Here is a 22,408-nt window from a genome sequence, read left to right as displayed (position 1 = left end):
TACAAAATTATTCCAGATTTCAGAGTATACATTTTAATAAATATTCGTATAATATTTCAGATATACGATAAAGATAATTACACGATTTAAAAGAGATTGCGAAAAAATTTAGCAAAAATTATATAGGCACTCGTTTATAATTTAAAAATTTCGCTCATTTGAGTTTTTGATGCTTCTACTTATCCGTGTGGGTAGAAAAATGCACATTAATTTAACTGTACAGAGGGTACAGATCCAATTATGAACATTTGGTTTATCGAAATCCTCGCTTTTCGTAACATTTAATTATATTTTAACTGAGTTTATAAATACCCGCTTCTGTATGTACGTATAATGATACGTAAAGGAGATGCGCAAAGGAGATGCGCACTCGCATACGAAAACAAACTTAACGTCATTGATACGAAACGATGGCATCTTCAGAGAAACTGACGTACATACTATTATCCTGTGATCGAATGACTTATTTAATGTAACAAATTCTTTAACAAATACTTGAAAGAATTCGAGAATCATCGAATCTAAAAGTGTAACATATGAATTCGCTTCAAGTGTACGCATTTCACACGTATGTATCTTGAAGCAATCGGCTTTATCGCTTAATTACCTACGTTTACACAAGGTCCTGCCAAAAATAAGTTCGTTTAACGAATAAATCTATGATACTAATCAACTTAAAGGATATTGTCTAGGACTCAATAATATATTACAAATGTAACACCAATATATATGACTACATAACCAAATTCGAAGTATTTAAATATTACACGATTATACCAAAACACGAATACACGAATGATCAAATAATTCATTTACTAATATGCAAGAGTACTAGACTAATCTTTGAAAAATTTCGATGTCCCATGATACAGTGAAAAGAGATTCCAATGTCTCCAAATAAAGGGATTTCAATATCTTCAAAAACTGTTAATCAATATAATTAACATAGAATAATGTTCATTGTTCTAGTATAGATTTGTAATTGATGTATAATATAACATCAATGGTTAAGAATATAGTAATTTCATATAAAATAGAATTTATTTCAAGTTAAAGGGAACGTTATAAGATAACAAAATTGTTGTAAGAAATCTTTACAATTTCATATTTATATTGATGTATAATGCTTACGAATACAGTATAAAAATTACAAAATTGTAATTTTTGGTTACCATTTAGAAATAGTTTATGACAATTGATATATGTATAAGTTATTTTCTGATTAATGCAATATCAGTTTCTATCATTATGTATTTAAACATACCATAATATTTTCCAAGAAGATTAATAAATAATTTTGTACAGCGTTAAAGTTACATTTGTTAGTAAAAAGAAAATTTAAACTGAATATTCTGAAGAGTCACTAATAAATTTAGAAATTAATATTCATATTTAAGAAAATATATAACACTGATACATCCTTATTGATAAATTATACTTTATTAATAAAAATGTAATTTGTAGTACATTGTTAGTTACAAATTTTGAATCCATAATTGGATGTTTAATGTGCTTGTATTTCGTACAGATAGTAGTAACACTTTTCAAATTGTTGTATGTACATCAGTGTCCGTTTTATTATTTCGACTATCTTACGTTTAGCAAAATACATGAATTCTTGAAAAACATGATCATCACAATTAAAATTATTAACAGTTAAGTCCACTTGTAAAGGGTGCTTTTTCTCAAGCGTACATAAAAAATCTAAATGTACTCTGTTTATTATCTTGTTTTTATCACAATTTTCTAGCATTTGCTCTGACATAAGAGCTTCTTTCTCCAAGCAACTCAAACTAGGATCCAAAACAATATTACTGATTTTTCTGTTGCGCCATACACAATGGGATCCGGTACAGTGAAACACAATTGTCTGCTGTTCTTCTGCATGCACATCTGATGATTCTTCCATTTTTTGATGTTTTGATCCCGTTTCAGTTGAAAATACAACTTGTACCTTGAAAACTTTCTCAAAAATATCCTTTATTATATTGAAAACAGTAGAGTGCCAGTCACTCTTTGCCAATTTTGTTTTGTTTGTGGTATCTGTTTCCATACTGTTCGATGTATTACTGTACTGATTACATGGATTTGCAATAATTGTAATTTTAAATTTACCTTCTGCAGATTTTGTTTTCAGAACTGTGGTAAACAAAGTCTTCAGTAAATCATTATAATTATTTTTGCTGGATGTTACACAAATTTCAGCACCAATTGCACAATATTTCACAAAAGTGTCCAGTAAAGAGAATTTATACGTTACATTTATTACATTATGATTTAACTCTATAGGATCTTGAATACACAATGGTTTGTTAATGTTTATTCTGAGATTTTCGTCTTCTCTTACACACATTTTATATCTGTCCATACATTGCGGTAAAGTTTCAATTTCCTTAAATTCCGCTTCTGTGTGTACTTTTCCATCTATTGGGCATATTACTTGAGATTTAAATCTGAATGTGGAATAAAAAGAGAAAAAACCATGGAGTAGTTGTGGTATGCTACTCTGATTTGTAATTGGTGGTAATACGGTATTGTTGTCGAAATTAACTTGCCATCCATTTACAATTTGTGGTTGACATGTTTTTTGAAGATCCATTAATGGAGGAATAATATTAATAAACGGTTGCTGTAGATAAAAAATAACCAACAACACTAATGCATAATTAGATATCTTCGATGAGCCTGATATCTTGAAATGCCTTGCCCAATATTTGATAAGCATCATTAGTGGTTTTAGTCTACTATCGAGGCAGATATAATATTTTATCAAATGATTTTTATACATAGCTAAACTGTTTTTAAATGAAATATCGCAAGAAACGTTCGTTCGAATGTAACAAAATTTTATAATAGGTGTTCTAGCTTTTGGTAATGGTATAATGTTCGAGAAAGCACAATTCATACGGTACATAACTTTTTTCACTTTTCTAAATATCTTCCGCATAGTCCATGAGTCTGTTTCTGTAGTTATCTCACTTATTGGTTCACCTTCAATAAAGATGATACATAATATGAAAAATGTTATAAAATAATATAAGTTGGAATAAACATACACACGAATCCATACTTTTATTGATTAATATAAATTTCTTAAAATAAATAATCTCAGTCTTACCAATATCCATATATATATCCAAATCACATTCTTTGAAACCTAAACCTGTTTGAGTTGAACCAAACCTGTATGTTTTACATTTTGGAAATATAGGTCTAAATATCTTATCTAGTTGCGTACAAACAGATTCATATCTTGCTTCAATTACATCATCTGTGAGTTGTACTTCATTCAAAAAATTAGCTAGTTGGTTATCAAATGTAGTTTCATCCTCAAATATGTGTTTTATGTTATCGTAACTTATTACACCTTCAATTTCAATGGGACATTTATATTTTGTCACTTTTGGTTTTTTTAAATCTTTAAATAAGAAATATTTTTACAATTTAGAAATTTCACATTCACGTATATAAATGGTTTAAAACATTATTTTTCTAATACTTACTAGTATGTAGTATCCTTTTCTTTATGTTCAACCTTACATTATTTATCCAAACTGGTTTAGTTAACAAAATTTCTGCAGAGGTTCTGCAACGCAAAATGACGATTGTAATAATAGTAGTACAGTTTCAGATTTAAGCTTCGCATATTGAAAAGTTATTAACAGCGATGCATCAATAAAAAGTATAACATATCAAACATATTTTTACCTATCGCAGAATTCAGCTATTAGACTGTTAGGTCCAAATTGATGCCATTTGATTGCGCCATATTTTGCAAGAAAGTCAAGAAGTCTATTCGTTGAAATAAATTTAGGCAACGGTGTGACAACAATTGACTTTTCTATAATTTCATGTAAACGAAGCCTATTTAAGTGCTTTTTACCTGCAAGGTGTCCTTGCAAGGCATACTCATCTTGAAAATCCATTGAGCATACATCACAATGGTTTGACATTGTTAATTATACGTTTATACTTATACGATACTTGTTACTTGATATTTATAAAAATTTCTTCCAGTCCAGCTTCTTTTTATTAACATTTACATATCAGTAAGATATTTAGAACAAATCACTTACATAATAATCATTTCACTTTTACGAATGATTTATTGGTATCATCTTATTTTTATCAAGTATCAATCAAAAAGCAAAATGAATTCTTGTATATTTCTGCATAAATGATTCACTTGTTTTACATGAAAGTGGATTGTCAACATTGAATCACTCTGTCAAATATGTAAATAATATAATAGAAGACTTAATATCATTGAGAAATCCCCACAGAAAAGTATTATTAACCTTTCGGTTAGTAATACTTTCGTTTTTATGACATTTATGCTGTTTCTTATGTCATTTGTTTGGAAACGTACATTTAATAATACACACTACTTCATTCAGTACTTGTTTCCTTTTTCCAATAATAAATCTATTTTCTTCATTAAATTCAATGTCTCTCTTGCGTTGGAACCTATAAATAATAACAATAAAATAATTTGTTTTCTCATCAAATATAGTATATAATATTAGATATTAGTCTGACAAAAACAATTGCATAAATATAGTTTGTAACAGCCACGAAAATTGAATATCAATGTTAAATCATTCAAACGTAACGATGATGCAAGTTGTTATTTATATTTTTACGTTAACGAGTGTGTATATGTATACAACATCTCACTCTCTGTTTAATGTTTTTGTTTTCGTTGCTTACAATTTCTACAACTTAACGGAAACCATCATTCGCTTCTGCGTCTTATTATATCGCTGATTGTTACTGGAAGTGACGTTAACACAGCTGTCGCGCATACGGATTAAATAAACTAGTTTAAATAAAACAAAACAAAAAAAAACAATTTGACTTACACAGTATCGTAACAAAAAGATTTAAGTTTTCAATAAATAAAAACAACGTGAAAAATGGATTGAAATGCGTTTCAAGGGTCGCAAAATTGTAGCTGCTGCTTGGTTTCAATTAATAGTTTTCGATGCGTAGAATTAAAGAAATGAAATCAACTTTAGAAATTTGGCTGTTCAAAAGTTACGCGAATTTAAAGTCGAGTGTTTTTAACGTATTCAACAGATCACTTTGATGCCATATTGGCTTCTATTGATAATCGTCCAATGAGTGAGCTGCATTCATTGAGAACTAGGCATACTCGTTGGCCGCCGTGAGGCAGCCAGAAATACGGCAATCATTTGAGTGTTTAATGACTGGATGTGTCGAAGAGGGCGCTTTAAATTTCTGCGAACCAATCAGCTTATGGATAGAATTCAATATGTCGTTATTCTAACTTGTACAGTACATTGGGGACGCTCACATTTATGTTGACATAACCTTTGAACCGTTCGTTGAATTTTTAATGTTCAGACTTGCGTTTTTGAATTCTATCGAAAATTATTAATTGACAAAAAGAAAAGACCATGAGTTTGTGTCCTTTAAAATGTACTTTAATTAAGGTTCCTTTAATTTTGTGTCAAATGGTCACTATGTTTGTTCAATCGTTGGTTGGTATTATTAAATATTCATTATTGCGTTCACTATGTTTTACAAGTATCTGTTGCATGTTGTTCACAAATAAAATAATTATTTTAATCCTTTAAAAGTATAAAATATTCATTATTTTATATTTTTTCATTGCAAATTGTAAGATTCCCTTTTATACCAAACATATCTAAGAACGATTAGTTAGATTGTAGTTTCGTTACGAGCTATTATAATGTTGATACAAAATGTAATCTACTTCGTAATAATTGATAACGTTTGTTTTTTCACATAATGGAAAATAAGAACAACAATAATTACTGATGAACATGTAATATATTTAATGTTGTACTTATAATTTTATAACAGTAAAAATATATTTGGTTGATAATACTATAACTTGTAACAATGTTTGAGAGTTATAACATTAGGAAATTAACTTTAAGTTGTGAAAAAATATGTAGTAATACTGTAATCTGATAATACTATAATTTGTAACAATGTTAGAGACTTATTGCGTTAGAGAATTAATTTTAGTTTGTAAAAAAGATGTAGTAAAATATTTGTGCAAAATTCTGTCCTTCTTGAAAACAGCTTTATAAGATATCCATAAAGTATACATAATGTAGTTATTCCATGCACAAATAGTTGATTTATTCATATTTCTCTCAGCTGAAATGGAATATATTATCCTTATTTTTATATTACAATATTTAACAATTAAATATGTTATATCTTACATGTCAGGAGAATTTTTATAACATATCTTGCAATTTGTTCATTGTTATTTTTAATGATTTTCAAGATACTTCCAACATTCGTTTGTACACTGCTAAATAATTCTTTTATTAAAATGCAAGCACGTTTTGCTTGTAATAAACATATCCGATTCAATATTTTCCTTATGGCTTTTGTGGAATTAATTGTACTATCTAGCATAACCTTTGATATTTTAAAAGTTGCTATATTATCCAATCGTTTCTTCAAAAGTCTAGAAAAGAAAAATATATATAGATTATAATTAAGTAAAAATAATAGTTATTTTTTGTTGCTTTATAAAACAAACTTTATGTATAATTTTTTTTATAATCACTTTGTGACTTTTAGTAGTAAACATTGGGTAACATGTTTATTTATATATATGATATAAAAAAATTACTTACTGAAGAGGAGTTAAATTACATTTTGTAGAAAATGATATTAAATAACGTATGTCAGTATTTGAACGTTTAGGTTTTAAATTTAAAGTAGTACAATTAATTTTATAACCAATATAAGTAATATTGTTCATAATTGCATTTCCTTTAAAAGCTACATTACTTTGCGTTTTTGCTTGTTTAAAGTAACAATTGTACTGTGGAATTCCTCTTTTCGTCAAATGTAAGAATCTATCCCATAAAATAGAATAAATAAATTAAGATAAATTATTGGAAATACTTATTTAAATATCTGTTACATTATTATGAAAAATAGAGATACAATAAATATTTCCAATACTACACAAAATATTTATAACTATTTTAATAAAATTATAAGCAATTTTGCATCTCACTGTACTGCAGATATTTCACTTTTGGTTACATATAAAATATCATCCATGTATTTTATAATTTGGCCAGTTCTCAAAAATGTTGTCATTTTTTTATGTAATATAAAATTATAGTATATATCTGATAAAATAGGTGACAACATTGTGCCTTGAACAAGTCCCTTCCCTAACATAAAAATTTTTTTTTTTATTTGTACCTGAAAATTAGAATATAAAATTGTGCAGGTTATTTGGATAAAAATGATAGTAACAACTTTTTTTCATACCCTTTGGTAGAAAATGCACGATGAAATTCTATCTAGTAACCATTTCTTTTTTATCCATTGACTTCTACTGTAATTTGTATGTGCATATAGTGTACCAGGTGCAAAAGGCAATGATAAATATGGGTCAGAGAAGTATTGTCTATAAATAACATCGCTATCTTTCTTTCTTTCACTTTTAAGCACATAATATTTAAGTGCTAAAGAGTCAGGAAGATCATCGCAAAGTGATTTTATAATGTCGTATAGCTGCTCTAAATGTGAAAAAAAAATATATTTTCATGTGTAATAATCGCTTGTATAAAGATATTAAATGCTTAAAGTTTAAAAATTATACCCTGTATCACAGAACCAAAAGCATCCACTACATCGCAAGAAACTAAATACATTTGTTCCATTTTTCTGTTACGTTTAACAATTAATTTCCATTTCTTTTGGAAATCAGTAATTCCATAGTTTGTGGTGTGTAATTGTTTTAAAAATTTGTGTATTGTGTATAAATGATTTTTATCTGTGTTTGTACATCTAATACATAAAAAATTGAAAGTGTATCTACTAATGAATTCCTATATTATAGTATAAAATTACTTACTGTGGCTTAAATATTGGTCGTACGGTGGAGTATTTAGGGAACAATTTATATGTACCAATTGGGGGATTCCATTCATTCAGTTTGACGTCTGGTTGAAAGATATGTGAACGTATCCTTTTTTTAACAAACTTCTTTTGCACAGAATTCCAATTTGCACGTATAATGTATAATCTTTTGTTATTTGTCCCAGAAGTTGTTATGTGAAAATAAGTATACAATATTTTCAAAAGGAATTCAACAAACAACCATCTAACAAGTTTCATTATAACAAGCCATTTTGTCTTTGTACTTTTGATATTTTTCAGCCATATAATAGGCGCAATCTAGAAATATATTTTTATAATTATAAGATAGCAATAGATAAAATTGATTTATACTGTTCTCAGTCTCGATAGTTAAATTAGTTTTTATAGAAAAAAAACAGTATAATTACATACATCTAATCTTTCAATTAAAGGTTTCAAATCAAAGGATTTGAAACATGGTGCTTCCAATAAATTGAACATAGTTTTTTTTATCTTTTTCAAATTTCGTAATTTTCCAAATATATTTAAGGGAACTACTTTGGCAAATATAAGATCAAAGAATGACCTCAGTTTCTGTTTAGTAACTTCATATTTGCATTTTGACTTCTCATTAAGAACCTCCTGTTTATGATCCAAGTGTTTTAAGATGCTAAAGTAATGGAATTTTTTATGTCTCTTTTGAAATTCTTCTAAAAGCGGAACAATTAATGGAATGGAAACTTCATAATCAGTGATGGTAACATTTTGCATAGTTTCTTTTATAATAAAATCGTATATCTCATTTCCACTTTTAGCAGTGTTAAAGGCATAATTCGTCAAAAATGTATGACTTTTATAACTTGGCAAAACTGTAGATGTATTATATAAATAAATAGTTATTTCTATATCATTAAAAAACAAATTAACGTTTGTATTTTTATATAACTTTCTCTTTTCAGTTCCATCAGTCTTGTTTTGTTTAGATAAGCCTAGAAGAATAATTTCATATGTAGAATCTAGTAAATGGTTTCAATTTAATAAAATTTGTGTAATAACATTTGTAAAATTCTACTTAAATATTGTATTAACAGAAAAGCAGAGATTTGACAGTTTTAATGTTAATAATCTGTTAATGTTAATAATACAAACTGTTGTTCCAGATAAATAAAAGAAGATACGAAACATACTTTGTGTGCCACGATTTGAATAATTTGCGGGCAATGTAGATTTCTGTAAAGTTTTCAATCGTTTGTCCAGTTTGTATTTATGTCTGTTAAGAACTTGTATACATTCTCTCAAAGTATTTGTATCAGGCACCGCAAAAGCACCGTTTTCATCTTGTTTAAGTGATATTTTACGACGTAAACAGTACCTAATTTAAGAAAAATACGAAAGAGCTTAATGGAATATATTGGAAGGTAAAAGAATAGATGATTAATGTGATAAAATTGTAAAATACGAACTGTTGAAACACTGTACCAAAAGTTTCTTTTACAGTCTGCGCAGTAACGTTATCCATCATTTATACCCTATTTTCATCTGTATCTGTAAACTGAATTTTAATACATGAACAAATGGAAATAATACTCTTTGTTACCATGAACGTTAAATACCGGCAAAATTACGAGTACGGTCACGCATGCGCCTTACAGTTTTTACGCAACCCGTTGAAAGTAATGATCACAATGTAATAGGAACGTGTTCTAAACAAAGCATCACACTTTTTGTGACGATTAGCAAATAGTTCTAGTTATCGCCGTTGGTGGCACAGTATTGTAGTTATAAAAGTATACACGCAGGGTTCATGAAATTGTAGTAGTAACCACCATCTTTTAGTGGTCGAACGTGATGGTATTAAAGGTTGAATTTATAAAAGTTGATGACGAATTAATAAGTATAAAAACCAGAGGTGGATTAAGCCGGTCTAATATTTATTGATATATTAATTATATATGTATATATATATTTATATATAAATTAAAGAGATATTTTCATTTAATTCACAGTTAGAGAAGTGTGATGGTTTAGATGAGGCTATAAACGAGTAGAACACAAAGATATAATTAATAATTGTCATACTAATTGTTATATCAGTAGCGTTATGTAATATGTAATTCCAATGCGATTTTCTCGCGATGTATATGTAATGTATTTATATCGTGCTTTTTATATATCTATATCATGTGTATATAGGTATATATATATACATGTTTATTGTGTAGTTTTTCTACCCAAACGCCTCTAGCGGTTACCAAGAGCATTATCAAGGGAAAATCACAAATAATTGAGGGACATTGGAACCTTTTAATTACACCGTGGTAATGACGAGTGTTCTTGAATAATTAGCCATTTGATGCTATATGAATGAAATATGATATATATCTGTATGTCAATATTATACGCGGAAAAAAAATTGCTATTACTGATCACGTGATCTTAGACGCGTAGGATTTATTACATCATATGTCATCACAGAGAAATCTTTCATATTTGATGTTAATTGTAAATATATATTCGATCTTAAACGTTATTTCCTTCATATAACAACGTGAACTCGATGCAAGTAATTTTTAAGTAATTTCAGGTATAAATTTAGTAATTTTTAATAGTTTAGAGTGGACTTATTTTTATTAATTGAAACTTTTTACCATCGTGCTTATACACTTATTGTATCTTACGAAAATTAATTTACTTATAAAGGTTGTTTAATAATATATTTTTAAAAAGAAAGCAGTTTTTCTATGTATTGATTTTGTACTTTATATACATTATTTATTCTTACTGATAAATTATCTTGACAAAGCAATTATACAAGATAGCGAATTATTATATTGGATAGGACATAGATAAGCTTGAGAGAAATTATAGTAATAACGCCCATTGTAATAATGAATATACTGTATCAATCGAAGTACATTGTTCTAGTATAAAAAATATAATTGTCATTAAATATTATATTATAGAAACACGACTTATTCGCGTAGGAAAATATTTGAATCGAGTCTCGTCGTTTAGCTGATATTTTTTATTTATAATCCGATTCAATAGAATACAGTATAAATACAAATTGTAAAAAATATATATATATATATATATATATACTCTTTAAACGGTAATCTTTACGGAATTAAATAAAGTCTGAACATAGGTAATTTGAAATGAATCGTTAGAAACGAAAGCCTGTGGGACGAAGAAAGATGGGAAAGAGTAAAACAAGAGAAATATACAAGCTAACGTATAACGTATTTCTGAAAAAAAATGGTTCGAAAGTATTAATTTATATTAAATGTAGAGTTGGTAAACCTGCGTACTGACAAAGACCACATGGAAAAGGTGAAAGTATTAAGGGGCAGAGGGGAACGACGAATCAGAAGCGCCACAAAACGGAGGTGCGGACATTTCGTAAAACACTCGGCATGGATCGAGCTCCATGTTCGCCCGTGAAAGTGATGCGGTATCTCCGCGATTAGGGGATACAAATCTCGTGTCCAGTGGGAGGACGTTGGATAGTTTATACGTGTTATCCAGTGAGTTGATATTTGCAACCGGTTGTATCGGAGGTGGTAAGGTTAGTTTAAGGGTGTGTGATCTTGATGCGTGTCAAAAAGTAGCGTGGCGAAACGAATCTTGGTCTCGTCAAAGTGCACGAGGATTTCCTCGTAAGAGTCGGCCGCGACAACACGCGGTAATTAATTCTTGCGGAGGACAGACATCGAAAAGGAGAACGGGAAGGACTACGTTAAGGACGAGGACGGATATAATAACATTAAAAGTGGTGGCGGCGGCGACAGCGGCAGTGACGGCGACGACGGCAGTGGCGCATGGTGTGAGGACGAGGTGAATGCACGGCGGCCGCGGTGTGTGCCAGTGGTGTGCGCGCTCGTCGCTCGTGGAAACCCGCCAAAACCCGCGGCCGCGAACAACCACCAGCAAGAGCAGCAACAATAGCAACAACAACAGCAGTAGCAGAAGGAAAAGGAGGAGGAGGAGGAGGAGGAGGAGGTGGAGAAGGAGGAGGTGGAACAGCATTAGCAGCAGCAGTAGTAGTAGTAGTAGTAGTACTAGTAGTAGTAGTAGTAGTAGTGGTAGCAGGAGCAGAAGCAGCGGTAGCGCACGACGTTGTGCTGTTTTGACAACTTTCCGCCGCGTCGGGGCGTCGCGCCGTTTTCCTCGCGGCGGCGGCGGCAACAGCAGCAACAACAACAGAAACGGGATCGACGACGAGTTGTTTTAAGAAGACCGCCCGTGACGGCGGTAACGGCGGCGACGCTGCTGACCCCCCAGCCCACACGACGACGACGACGACGACGACGACGACGGCGGTGGCGACGACCACGGTGGCGGCGGCTGCGTTCTGTTATTATTTTGCCGCGGTGCTTTTGACCCTTCGAACCGGGCGAGTTCATTGCAGCGCTTTCGCGGGGGTGTCAGCCAGTTTTATTACTCCGGCCTTCTCCGTCCGCAGCAGCAGCGCCGACGGCGCCAGAACACGACGTGGTATATGCAGCATGTCTACTAGTGTACGTACTCGATCGCACTAATAATCACGGACACCGAGAAGCGCCTATTCATAGAGCGAGAAGTCGACGAACAGCCTCTGAACATTAAACTCCCTCGGTGTGTATATATCGAGCGAGTCAACCGAAAAAGAATATATCAGTGACGTCGCGAGTGAGAAAGGACGCGACGAACCACGTGATATACCTGTCGTCGGGCCGCGTCATGCAAAGCATGCTCGACTCCCCGATGGCCATAACCTGAATCGAGCCGATTTGACCCGATTAAACCCGATTCAACGTATTCGTAGAGCTGAAATGAACGGGACAACCGAACCAACGAATCAAACAAAACAAACGGTAGCCATTGACTTTTTTTCGTCTCTCCTCGTGCTTGCACTCGCAAGTTCTAGCGACTGTCCTCGTCGTCGCGCTGCAACAAGATCGCCGTAGCCATACTTCGATGCATCGCTCTGCGGTTCCGTCGCTTTCTTGGGGTTGTAAATTCGCAACACGTCGGGACCCCCGGTTAAAAGCGGTACGTTGCTCTTCGATAGGCGTGCAAGGGGACGCGCGATCGCGAGTATCATCGAATCATCGATACGACGTCAACGCAATTTTTTCTCCCGGATAAGATCGTGAAAACGCCGTATCAACAGAACGCTGAGACACAGCAGGAGAGTTGCACAACTTCGATCACTGTGTATAATTGATGTTCGATTAACGGAAGAGGGTAACGATCGCGTACTAATCTTGCCGTTCAGCTGTCGGAAATCGACGCATAATCGAGTGGCGCCGTTCTTCTTTCTAACAACCACCGCCGGACTCGCGTGTTCCGAAAGAGGGATGGTTGAACGATCCCGTTGCGCGTCCACTCGCTCATCTGTCGGTTTACCTCGTCACGTTCCGACGGAGATAGTTTCCTCGGGCGCTGATACACTGGTTCATCATCTTTCACCACGATTTTCATTCGCACCCCCACCGTAGTCGCGGTCACCTCTCGTCGCGTCTCTACATTGTTTTCATGTGCTAACTCAACTGCGCCCTGCTCGTTTTCGCACGCTACTTGCAATACTTCGGGCAGTCCGTCGCGCGCGACCGTCCACACCGCTTTATTTAACGAGATCGAATCCTAGTCGAACGCTGTGAGGTACGACCGTGTCTCTTGCAACGCGTAGGGTGGCTTCGCGCCTCAAGTTCGCCGTGCGTATCCTCGCGTTTAAGGGAAACATCGGTGCCGGTATCGAGAACGGTGGCGCCAACCGCTCACGCGTACGTCGTCCCTATTGCACGGCTCGGAGCTTCGCGCGACAACGAGGACGGTTCTCGCGCCTAGGACTTTATCGTCGGCCGTTCGCGTGCGATATGACCGTAATCATTGCATTCAAAACACATACGACCTCGTGCTTGGGCTGGACACCTCGGAGTGGGATGACCCGTCCCGCCGCAATTAGCGCATCGCTTCGTCGTCGCCGCTGCACCTGCCGTCTGATCGCTCCTCGTGTCCGCCGCCGCTGCACCTGCCGTCGGACCGCTCCTCGCGTCCGCCGCCGCTGCCCTCGCGCTGTCGCCTCTCGTCCTCGTGGCCGACTCGGCTCCTCGGCTCGCCGCGTTCGCTTGTGGCCTGAATGTGATGATGCGTCCTAGGGTCTCCATCGGATCGTCCTGAACCTCTGGAGCCTCGCCTGGTCCTGGACCACGGGATCCCGTCGATGACACGTATTCCACCAACTCCTCCTCGCACGTCGCCAGCCAATTGCCAGGGTCTCAAGGATGCTCTTTTCGCGGAGGTAGTCGGCGAGCGACTCCTCTCTCCGCCATGCCCGGTTCTCGAAACTGTCGCCTAACTAGCCTCCAGTCGACTGGGCCGCAGGTTGAACATCTGTCCGTCCCGTTTCCTCGATCAGGGTCTCCACTGGCGTCGTTGTATGCTCCACTCGCGAGTGGAACCATCGCGAGGACTCTGCCTTGCAGTCTCGACACCATCACTACCTTGTACGCGTCGTTCCTCTGTGCGTAGGTGGCCTGGAGCAGTCGCAGCTGGTTGCTCCATATCTCGTACTTTCCGGCAGTTCCCGTCTCGCGAGATCTGCCTCGCGTTTGGCCATCCGGTTTAGCAGGCTTCAGCTCCCTTTTGGTCATTTCTGCTTCTCGCAATCGTCCGCTCCTTTTCGGCCCGTTCTCGTTGGGGTCGAAGGCACTCCGCCTCCGTCAATGAGTTTGGGGTGGTCCGCGTACCTGCGGCTGTTTCACCCCCCCTCCGCTAACCGTTTCCTCCAACTCGTCCTCGTGTTCAAGCAACCGAACGATGAGCTCATTCTTCGTCCCGCTCCTCGCTAAACCCCCCTCTCTCGAAGGATCTCCCTCGGTCTTAGCGTGGTTAGCTTTCACGAATTCTTTTCCTCCACTTTTATTGGCTCCTTATCGCATTCACGTACACTTATCGCTTCGTTTCGTATACTGTCGGCACTTTGTCGCGCGACCCGCTTGCTTCCGGATGCCGGACGAGCCCCCAATTGTACATAATAATGAAAATCGACGATTTTCTCCTGTAAATGGATATAGATTTACTTGAGTTGAACGCGCACAAGTCGTAACGTATCGTCTGATCGCCTAATCGCAATAAGCCGTAGTATATCGTATTGTACCGTATGATGTAATCGTAACACGCCGTAGCGTTAACCGTAAACTCTTAAACTGCTCTTCCTTCCCGAATCCACGTCCTTATATAGGTAAACGTAAATCCCAGATTTTTTCAGGCCAAGGTACAGGTAGGATACGTCGTTGTACGCACCACTACCTGTACGCACCCTTGTCCGTGGTTTAAGGAACCTTTATAAATTCGTGTGCTTCGCGAATATTCTCAACTACGCAGCAACTATTAGCTGTTGTTACCAAGCGTTACGACGTACCGTACACAAAACTGTTTACGTGTTCATCTTCAAAGGGACCTTCACTGATCGTTAGTTAGCAAATCCTACATCTTACATTCGCCTCCTAATGTCATCTTCTGCTCGTTCCTCGTCATCCTCCTCGCTATCGTCCTCGCTGACCCACGGTTTCCGATGGTCAGCCGAGGTGGAGGCGGTGCAGGGACTTTCGTGCTCGCCTATTTTCGTCGGTACATACCGATCGTTGCTTAGGACCTGTGGTTATCTCGTAAAAGGGCCTGCACCGTTAAACTCGATAATCCCCCAATCGAAACGACCATCTGTGTTTCCCCGAATTTCGTCCACAGTCGAGACTTCTTCTACACTGCACGCGTGTTTTTCAAATGTCGTTAAGGTACGATGAATGGCGTTGTCTGTCTGTTTACGATCGAATGCTCGATGCGAATATGTGGCTGATTACGTGAGATCGGATGCGGAAGTTGTCGGGGGTGGCTGGATCGTTGGTAGCGGAGATATCTGAGATCGGCGATTGGTAAAAATGCTAGTCCGTGAGTGTGTCAAGCTAGTTGCATGGATGGACGAGAGAGTAGAGTGGGAAAGCGCGGGAAGATGCCGAAAAGTGCGGGAAAGTGCAGAAAGAGCGGGAAAGTGCGGGTGAAAGTCAGTGATGAGTCCATCGGATGTGTCCATGTGGTCACCGTCTGTCTGGTCGGTCTTTACGAGTGTCGAAAGGTGGTGAGATTTATGACACGGTGCACGCGAATCGAGTCGATCTCGAGCGAAAGCTGAGAGGCGATGAAATATACGTTAAGTCGCGCGTACCATCCGAGTAGGAAAACTCGGATGGTAGAGTGGAGGACTCGCGATGTCTCGCGAAAACTAGTAATCGCTTGGACCGTGGCGTAAATCTCGTGATGGAGCATGGGGCGAGCCTTGAAGTCAATGGGGTCCCGGGAACCGAACAGGGCCAAAAAATTTGTCGGGAAAAGTTTCAGGCCGGGCGCCGCCTGCGTTCGCTGAATCGGTGCAAGACGACGCATTTCCGTGCCTCGATGATACACGTTCGTCCGACATGAAGAAAAAGTAAGGATTCCGATGAAGTAAAGTGTCAGCTGGCTGCTTGTAACAGGTGACTAGCCGAGCAAATGGACGGATTGATCGTAATACGCATGCTGTTTCCCGTTCTTTCGGTATATTCCCTCGTAACGGTGATAACTTGAAATAATCGTGGTATGGTGTACTGTGGACGGTAGTGTCATTGATACGGTGTGTCGGTATAGTGTCAACCGTTACGTGTAATTGTTTGAAGGTGGTGGCGTGGGAGTCCGACATTTTAACCGCTCGTATTCACGAAAAGATACAAGTGTCCACGTGTGAAATACGGTCGGTACGTCAGGGGCGTGTGAATCGTGCGAGTCGAGCTTATTTCAAAGAAGACTCTTTTTACTGTGTCTTCGCCGATAGAAATTTTTATCGTAACCGCGGTTAATATTTGATTTCATGGTCACGATCTGTTTATTTTTTCATTATCGCGACCACGCTGGTGATTACCAAAGGAAAAGGTGTCAAGCACATCTTTCACGGCGACTCACGCACAACTTCAAGGAAGGATAGACGGTGAAATTGTGTGGAATTTAGTTGAATAACAGAAAGAAAGGGATTATAAACACTTGGAAGACAGTGTGCGCGTTTAAAGGAAAAAGTGATTAACGGTATTGCTGGGGAGTATTTGTGCTTTGTACTTTTTTTGTTTTGTGAAGTGCTCGCCAGAATTCGATCAAGTGTCCAACAATGAAAAATACCTGGTGAGTTGAATTTTTCGTATATTACTTTTACGTACGCGTACACGTATGTGTGCATAATCATTTGTTCTTGCGATGCGGATATTTTAACCAGTTGTTCGAGACAAAGAAAAGGAGAGAAAAGAAAGAAAACAGGATGCGGGGTGAAGCACGAAGAGAGGGGGGAGGGGGGGCAGTAGTTGATACGAAAGAAATATATTTTCCGTTTTTACTTTGTGTTATCGTTTCTTAACAAACGACATTTCCGAACGGAACTAATTAATTTACATCGTTTTTGACTGTTCCGAATTTAGGTTAAGTTTTTTAATCATGAAAGTATTGCATTCTGTATTCTGAAACGTACGTATTGCATCAAAAAGGTAAATGAATTGAAAATAATGTCCAATAGATTTTATTATTTTTCGCCGTGCCTGTATTCGTTCATTTATGTTAATCGACTTTTCAAATTTACTTCAATCTTTCGTTTTTCGTCTTTTCTGTAGAGAAATTTACGATTTTGCAAACGTTGTGGTTGTGCAAAAGTGAGTGTTTCTAGGTTAGGTTACTGATCGTTACCACTTAACCTCAAACACTGCCCACTATTTCATTCCTTTTTTCTTAATTTTCTCTTACGTTTATATTATTCTCGATTGACAGTATGTATTAATAGAAAAGAAGAAAGATAGAAATAAAGTAAAATTTGTTTATTCTAACAAGTGCATGCTAATGGCATTAAGTGGGAAACTTGTATCACCATTTTTCAAAAATGATTTTTACATGCGTTATTTATTTATTGCGAACATATTAAAAATCTAACTTCATTTGTTATTAAACGTATAAATAATAAAATTCGTCTATTATTTATGAAACGATATTTCTGTTAGTAGTATAGAATGGAGAAGGGTAAAAATTGAATGGAACGCGTATAATCAAGGTTATTTTATTGTTTAGTTAGTAAAATGAGACTTTTTAAATGCAGTGTTATACATTTTTAAATATATTCACGTTTGAAATCATTCTACGTACTATCAATTTGGTTATTCAAAATGAAAACATTTAATTGGATTGTTATGTATGTATTAAAATAATAATAATCAATGGTTACAGTAGATGACATTAGTATAAAGTTTGAAATATTTTGTTTAAGATCGTGCCAATGTCTGTTAGAAAACTGCTATCTATTGTATTGTTTGCTCGATTATCGAGTAAATTTGTGTTACATAAATTTTCAGTTTTTAATAGTAACTTTGAATGTGAAGTTTTTCACTTTTTCATTTATTGTATTAACATATTATTCAAATTGTTAGTTACAACGATTAACCCAATGAACGCAGTGACATAATTATGAGATATTAAAAAATATATAGGTATCACAGTTTTAGTATTTTTGCATATTGCATACATTCTGTATGTTTCTCTATGTTTGTATATTCTATATATTCTTGTACATTTGAATTTCATACGAGCGCATAAGTTTTTCTAGTATAATTATTAATAGATTGTAGATGCTTATGCGTGTATAATAAATTTATATGTGCAAAACCCTGGAATGCTTGTAGTATGCAAAAGTATATAAAATGTTCAAGATCCAAATTTTAGTTCTATTTTATTCGTGTTCAGTAAAACTTTATTTGTAGTTAACATATCATAATGAAATATGGCATAGTATAAAGTAACGAAAAGATTACTTAATACTTATTGGTATATATTTAGCCTTTTAAGATTACTTATTAACTATACTTACTCTTAAGAGTTTACTATTCGATTACTTTTCATATGTGAAATATTTAACAGTCGGGTACAAAATTACGGATACATTTTTCAAAATTTAGATAGTGAAAACTTTAATAGATGCACGAAATAAATTGAATACTACGAAGATGTATAGAGATTCATACAATGAACGAGATAACCAGTTAAATACTTAAGACTTTCTACTTATAACATTAAAGTACGATTCGCACATTTCTCTTTCTATTCTCACATTTTATTATGTTCACTCGTTGCTAAACAACCATGCACTTGTGTTGACGGAATGCAATAGGCAAGATCATATTCAAGTTATCGGGGTTGCTATTGTTGGGCTTCTTACTACATTTAAAAAAAGAACATGGTTTTTTGACAAAGACTATTGATATATCATTTATGAAATCAATGAAATAGAAGAAGAGTTAGTTTAAAAGTTATTATGTAAAATACAAATACTTTTACGCCAGCAGATTATGTATACTTTAGTATATCTATGGTAAACGTACATAGACTTTTGCGAACTTGTTTTTTAATTGTTTATATTGCCTTAACACGAAATATTATGATTTCATTTTACTTCATTTAATTTTCATTATAGTACATTAATATTTATAAAATGTTCAAAACGAAATGATTTTTAATATTGACATTTTTCAAGTTTCTGTGATATTTGTCACTGAATGGACATGTATCCATGCGTTCTGTGTTTTTATAATATTAAATAGGTTTTCGTATCATATGTGTTATAAACGTAAAATTTATTGAACTGAATAAGTAATATTTCTGAACAATTTGGGAAATAATTGGAAATAATACTTTTCTACTTATTTCTATGATGCTTCTACTTAGTTCTCTTAGTATAGTTATCCCTTATTATTTTGTTTTCTATACGAAACTATAATTGTATGGGAACAGGCAAATATCTTCATAGCTTTTTTATAGAATTTATTAAAGTATATATATAGTAAACATTACATATAGTACATTATTTGACAGATAGAGTTAGAGTAAATTAACAAAATTGGAAATTAATATTATATGTCCTCTATTACCCGAATATCAACAAGTATGTTACGTGTTTGCTGTATCTATAACAGTAATGCCAGTTTTGTCTTGCTAAAACATTATAGGATTAAAGTATCAATATAAAATTTATATTTATACGTGTATAACATAATACGTAATAATGTGTTGTACATAATATTATAAATATTACACAGACATTCACAATAAACCACAAATATATAAGTGTATAAATGTTTGATAAATATGAAACAATATTATGTACTAATTATATTTAAAAAATATTTAATAATTTCGATTATTTATCATTTTTGTATAAAGAATATTGTTTCACAATTTTCTAAAATATGGAAGAATCTTAAAGGAATCAAAATTAAGTAAGATTTGCTCTTTTTCTGCTACCTAACTTTTGAACTTTCTTATGTTTATTTCTCCTTTCTGTTATATCATATTATTTCAAAATTATTCACATAATCTCTCTCGCTTTCTTTCTCTTTCTCCTCCTTTCTCCTTTTATTTTAAATTTATTCCTTTAAACTTTTTTCTTTGGTTTCATTTTATCTTTGTTTTCAATTCTTAGTACAAATGTTTGATAAGTTACTATTTGTAGCGATTATATTACATGTTTGCCATATTTTTATAAACTACATGAACTAACTTGTATATGACATCTTGATGTTACGTCTATTGTTCACTGTGTTCCAAATTGAACTACTGAATATCTTTCTATGAGAATTGAAGGAAACTTGTTTTACTGTAAAGTAAACGTATGTATATCAGTTGTTAATTACTAATTTGAAGCGTTAATTTTATTGCTAAAGTATTGTTGCTGTTCGACGTTGAAGTCACGTTGTTTCAATGAGCCCTGTTATTCGCTTGTTACATTTTGTCCCGTTTATAAGATAAGAAATGCTGTAAAACACGCGTTCAGTTAAAAGTTGTTAGGTCCGATGAAAAAAGTTTCAATTAATCGGTTCACTTTTTTTTCCACTTTTCTTTTCATTAAATAAACCTGTGTATAATGCATCCTACGTGCGCGTATGCGGAAACGACGCATCTATTAATAGGCGACACGTTTACCGTCGACACTTATTGGGTAGCTTACTTACAAGATATATTTTGAAAGTAATGAGATTGACACTGTATAAGATGTATTTTATCAGGTGCTCGAAAAAAAAACATTTGTTATTAATTCAACTATTACATACTTTTCTCGATTTTATTGTTGTTAACTGCATGCATTAATTGCAGACCTTACGGCTCCATCATCATTAGCGTAGGAGCACGTGAAAGATTTTCAGATTTTTAGCCTGTGTTTAAATAAAAAAATTCAAATTATGTAGCTCTGTTTGTTAAAATCTATAACGATTTTACTTCAATTACAATCAGAAGCACACAATAGTAGTATTCCAGAGTGAAACAATTTTTTTTATGCTTAAAAGGTGTATTTAAAGATTCTTGGAGGTAATTACAGAACAGGTGGTTCACGTGGGTCACTTATCACGCCAGCGGTAGTTATAAGAATGATTTTACTTGCCGCATCAAATTTGTCAGAAGCTTCCTCATGTTGCATTGCAAGGACTTATGATTTATGTTGATCAATTTCGATTTCACTAAAAACAAAAGCTACGATTAAATATTGTTTCTAATACTGTTGCAATAGACCAGCCGCATATACTGATCATCTGTTTGTTGTTTGTGATTACAGACACCAGCATCAACGAATCATGGAAGTTGACAGTGAAATCGAATGAGGGATTGTTCTCTTGGAAAAGTGGTGTTTCCAGTGTAGAAAAGACAAGTGAGGACTAGTAGTGATAGAAAAGAAGAATAAAAGGGGGAACTGAGAACAACGCATCGTTCGTGTTCGAGAACTGATAAAAGTTAGTTAAAAGGACGGGAAGGGACTTAGGAACGAGAAGGATTGAACAGGGAAGGAGTATCGAGTACCGAGTGCCACGCATCCGTGGATTTCGTAATAAGAAGGGAGAGAGAGAGAGTGAAAAAGAAAAGACTCGGTGTGTCTGTAAATAAGAGTTATTTTTTCGTATGAGGGAAAAGGAGATACATCCACGTCAGAACGAGGGGAAACGAGTGAGAAGACGTTTAGAAGTCCTTGAACGAAAGAAGGTTCGGAGGGCTTTCTTTCTCTCTCTCTCTCTCACTCTCTCTCTCTCTCTCTAACTTTTAGAAAGGTACACGAAGAAGATAGTGATAGAACACTAGTGGTGAAGGATAGGAAAGAAGAAAACGAAGGAGGAAGAAGAGATACAGTGTGTCACAACTATTATCGAGCCTTTTTCTATAGTCTTCATCCAAAATCGATCGTGTTTCTTCCATTTCTAAAAGCGTATTATTATTCGCGGAGGAGAGTGACTACTAGTTTAGATTTGAAAAGACTGAGAACTTTTCACAAGGAAAGCAAGCAAGCAAGCAAGAGAGAGAGAGAGAGAGAGAGAGAGAGAGAGAGAGAGAGAGTGTATAAACGGGAGTAGTATAAGAAAAGAAAGGAAGAAAGAGAGAGAGAGAGAGAAAAGAAAGGTGAAAGAATTAACGAAAGAAGCTGAAGAAAAAACGA

At 34.8% G+C, this 22,408-nt stretch overlaps 3 protein-coding genes and 1 long non-coding RNA gene across 8 annotated transcripts; 2 read left to right on the top strand and 2 right to left on the bottom strand.

The window, feature by feature from the left end:
- Nucleotides 1-1,421: 1,421 nt before the first annotated feature.
- On the bottom strand, nt 1,422-3,953 carry LOC143426589 (speckle targeted PIP5K1A-regulated poly(A) polymerase). Its single transcript, XM_076900153.1, has 4 exons — nt 3,709-3,953; nt 3,504-3,586; nt 3,119-3,418; nt 1,422-2,991 (listed from the first exon to the last, which is right to left on the bottom strand). Exons 1-4 carry the CDS (start codon nt 3,951-3,953, stop codon nt 1,505-1,507), a joined length of 2,115 nt encoding a protein of 704 aa, XP_076756268.1. The 3' UTR covers nt 1,422-1,504.
- Nucleotides 3,954-5,711: 1,758 nt separating this feature from the next.
- Nucleotides 5,712-9,601, bottom strand: Tert (telomerase reverse transcriptase). The gene is made up of 14 exons (XM_076901116.1): nt 9,504-9,601; nt 9,354-9,429; nt 9,078-9,262; nt 8,323-8,879; nt 7,886-8,208; nt 7,631-7,818; nt 7,297-7,547; nt 7,034-7,227; nt 6,645-6,869; nt 6,222-6,472; nt 6,000-6,153; nt 5,922-5,957; nt 5,803-5,880; nt 5,712-5,736 (listed from the first exon to the last, which is right to left on the bottom strand). Exons 2-14 carry the CDS (start codon nt 9,410-9,412, stop codon nt 5,712-5,714), a joined length of 2,526 nt encoding a protein of 841 aa, XP_076757231.1. The 5' UTR covers nt 9,413-9,429; nt 9,504-9,601.
- Nucleotides 9,602-11,306: 1,705 nt separating this feature from the next.
- Nucleotides 11,307-16,719, top strand: LOC143426733 (uncharacterized). Of its 5 annotated transcripts, XR_013102180.1 has the most exons (3): nt 11,307-11,417; nt 16,267-16,406; nt 16,587-16,719. It is a non-coding gene; the product is annotated as an uncharacterized LOC143426733 (long non-coding RNA). The 5 variants fall into 5 exon arrangements; XR_013102179.1 differs by having other exon boundaries at nt 16,267-16,714; XR_013102177.1 differs by having other exon boundaries at nt 11,321-11,458; nt 16,267-16,714.
- On the top strand, nt 11,732-21,975 carry LOC143426738 (uncharacterized). The gene is made up of 4 exons (XM_076900359.1): nt 11,732-12,117; nt 12,175-12,507; nt 16,834-17,082; nt 21,539-21,975. Exons 1-2 carry the CDS (start codon nt 11,732-11,734, stop codon nt 12,407-12,409), a joined length of 621 nt encoding a protein of 206 aa, XP_076756474.1. The 3' UTR covers nt 12,410-12,507; nt 16,834-17,082; nt 21,539-21,975.
- The last annotated feature ends 433 nt before the right edge of the window (nt 21,976-22,408 follow it).

The sequence above is a fragment of the Xylocopa sonorina genome, chromosome 9 (genome assembly GCF_050948175.1).
Source record: "Xylocopa sonorina isolate GNS202 chromosome 9, iyXylSono1_principal, whole genome shotgun sequence".
NCBI lineage: Eukaryota > Metazoa > Arthropoda > Insecta > Hymenoptera > Apidae > Xylocopa > Xylocopa sonorina.
Note: the sequence above shows the minus strand (reverse complement) of the source record. Positions and strands in the feature narration are given on the sequence as shown.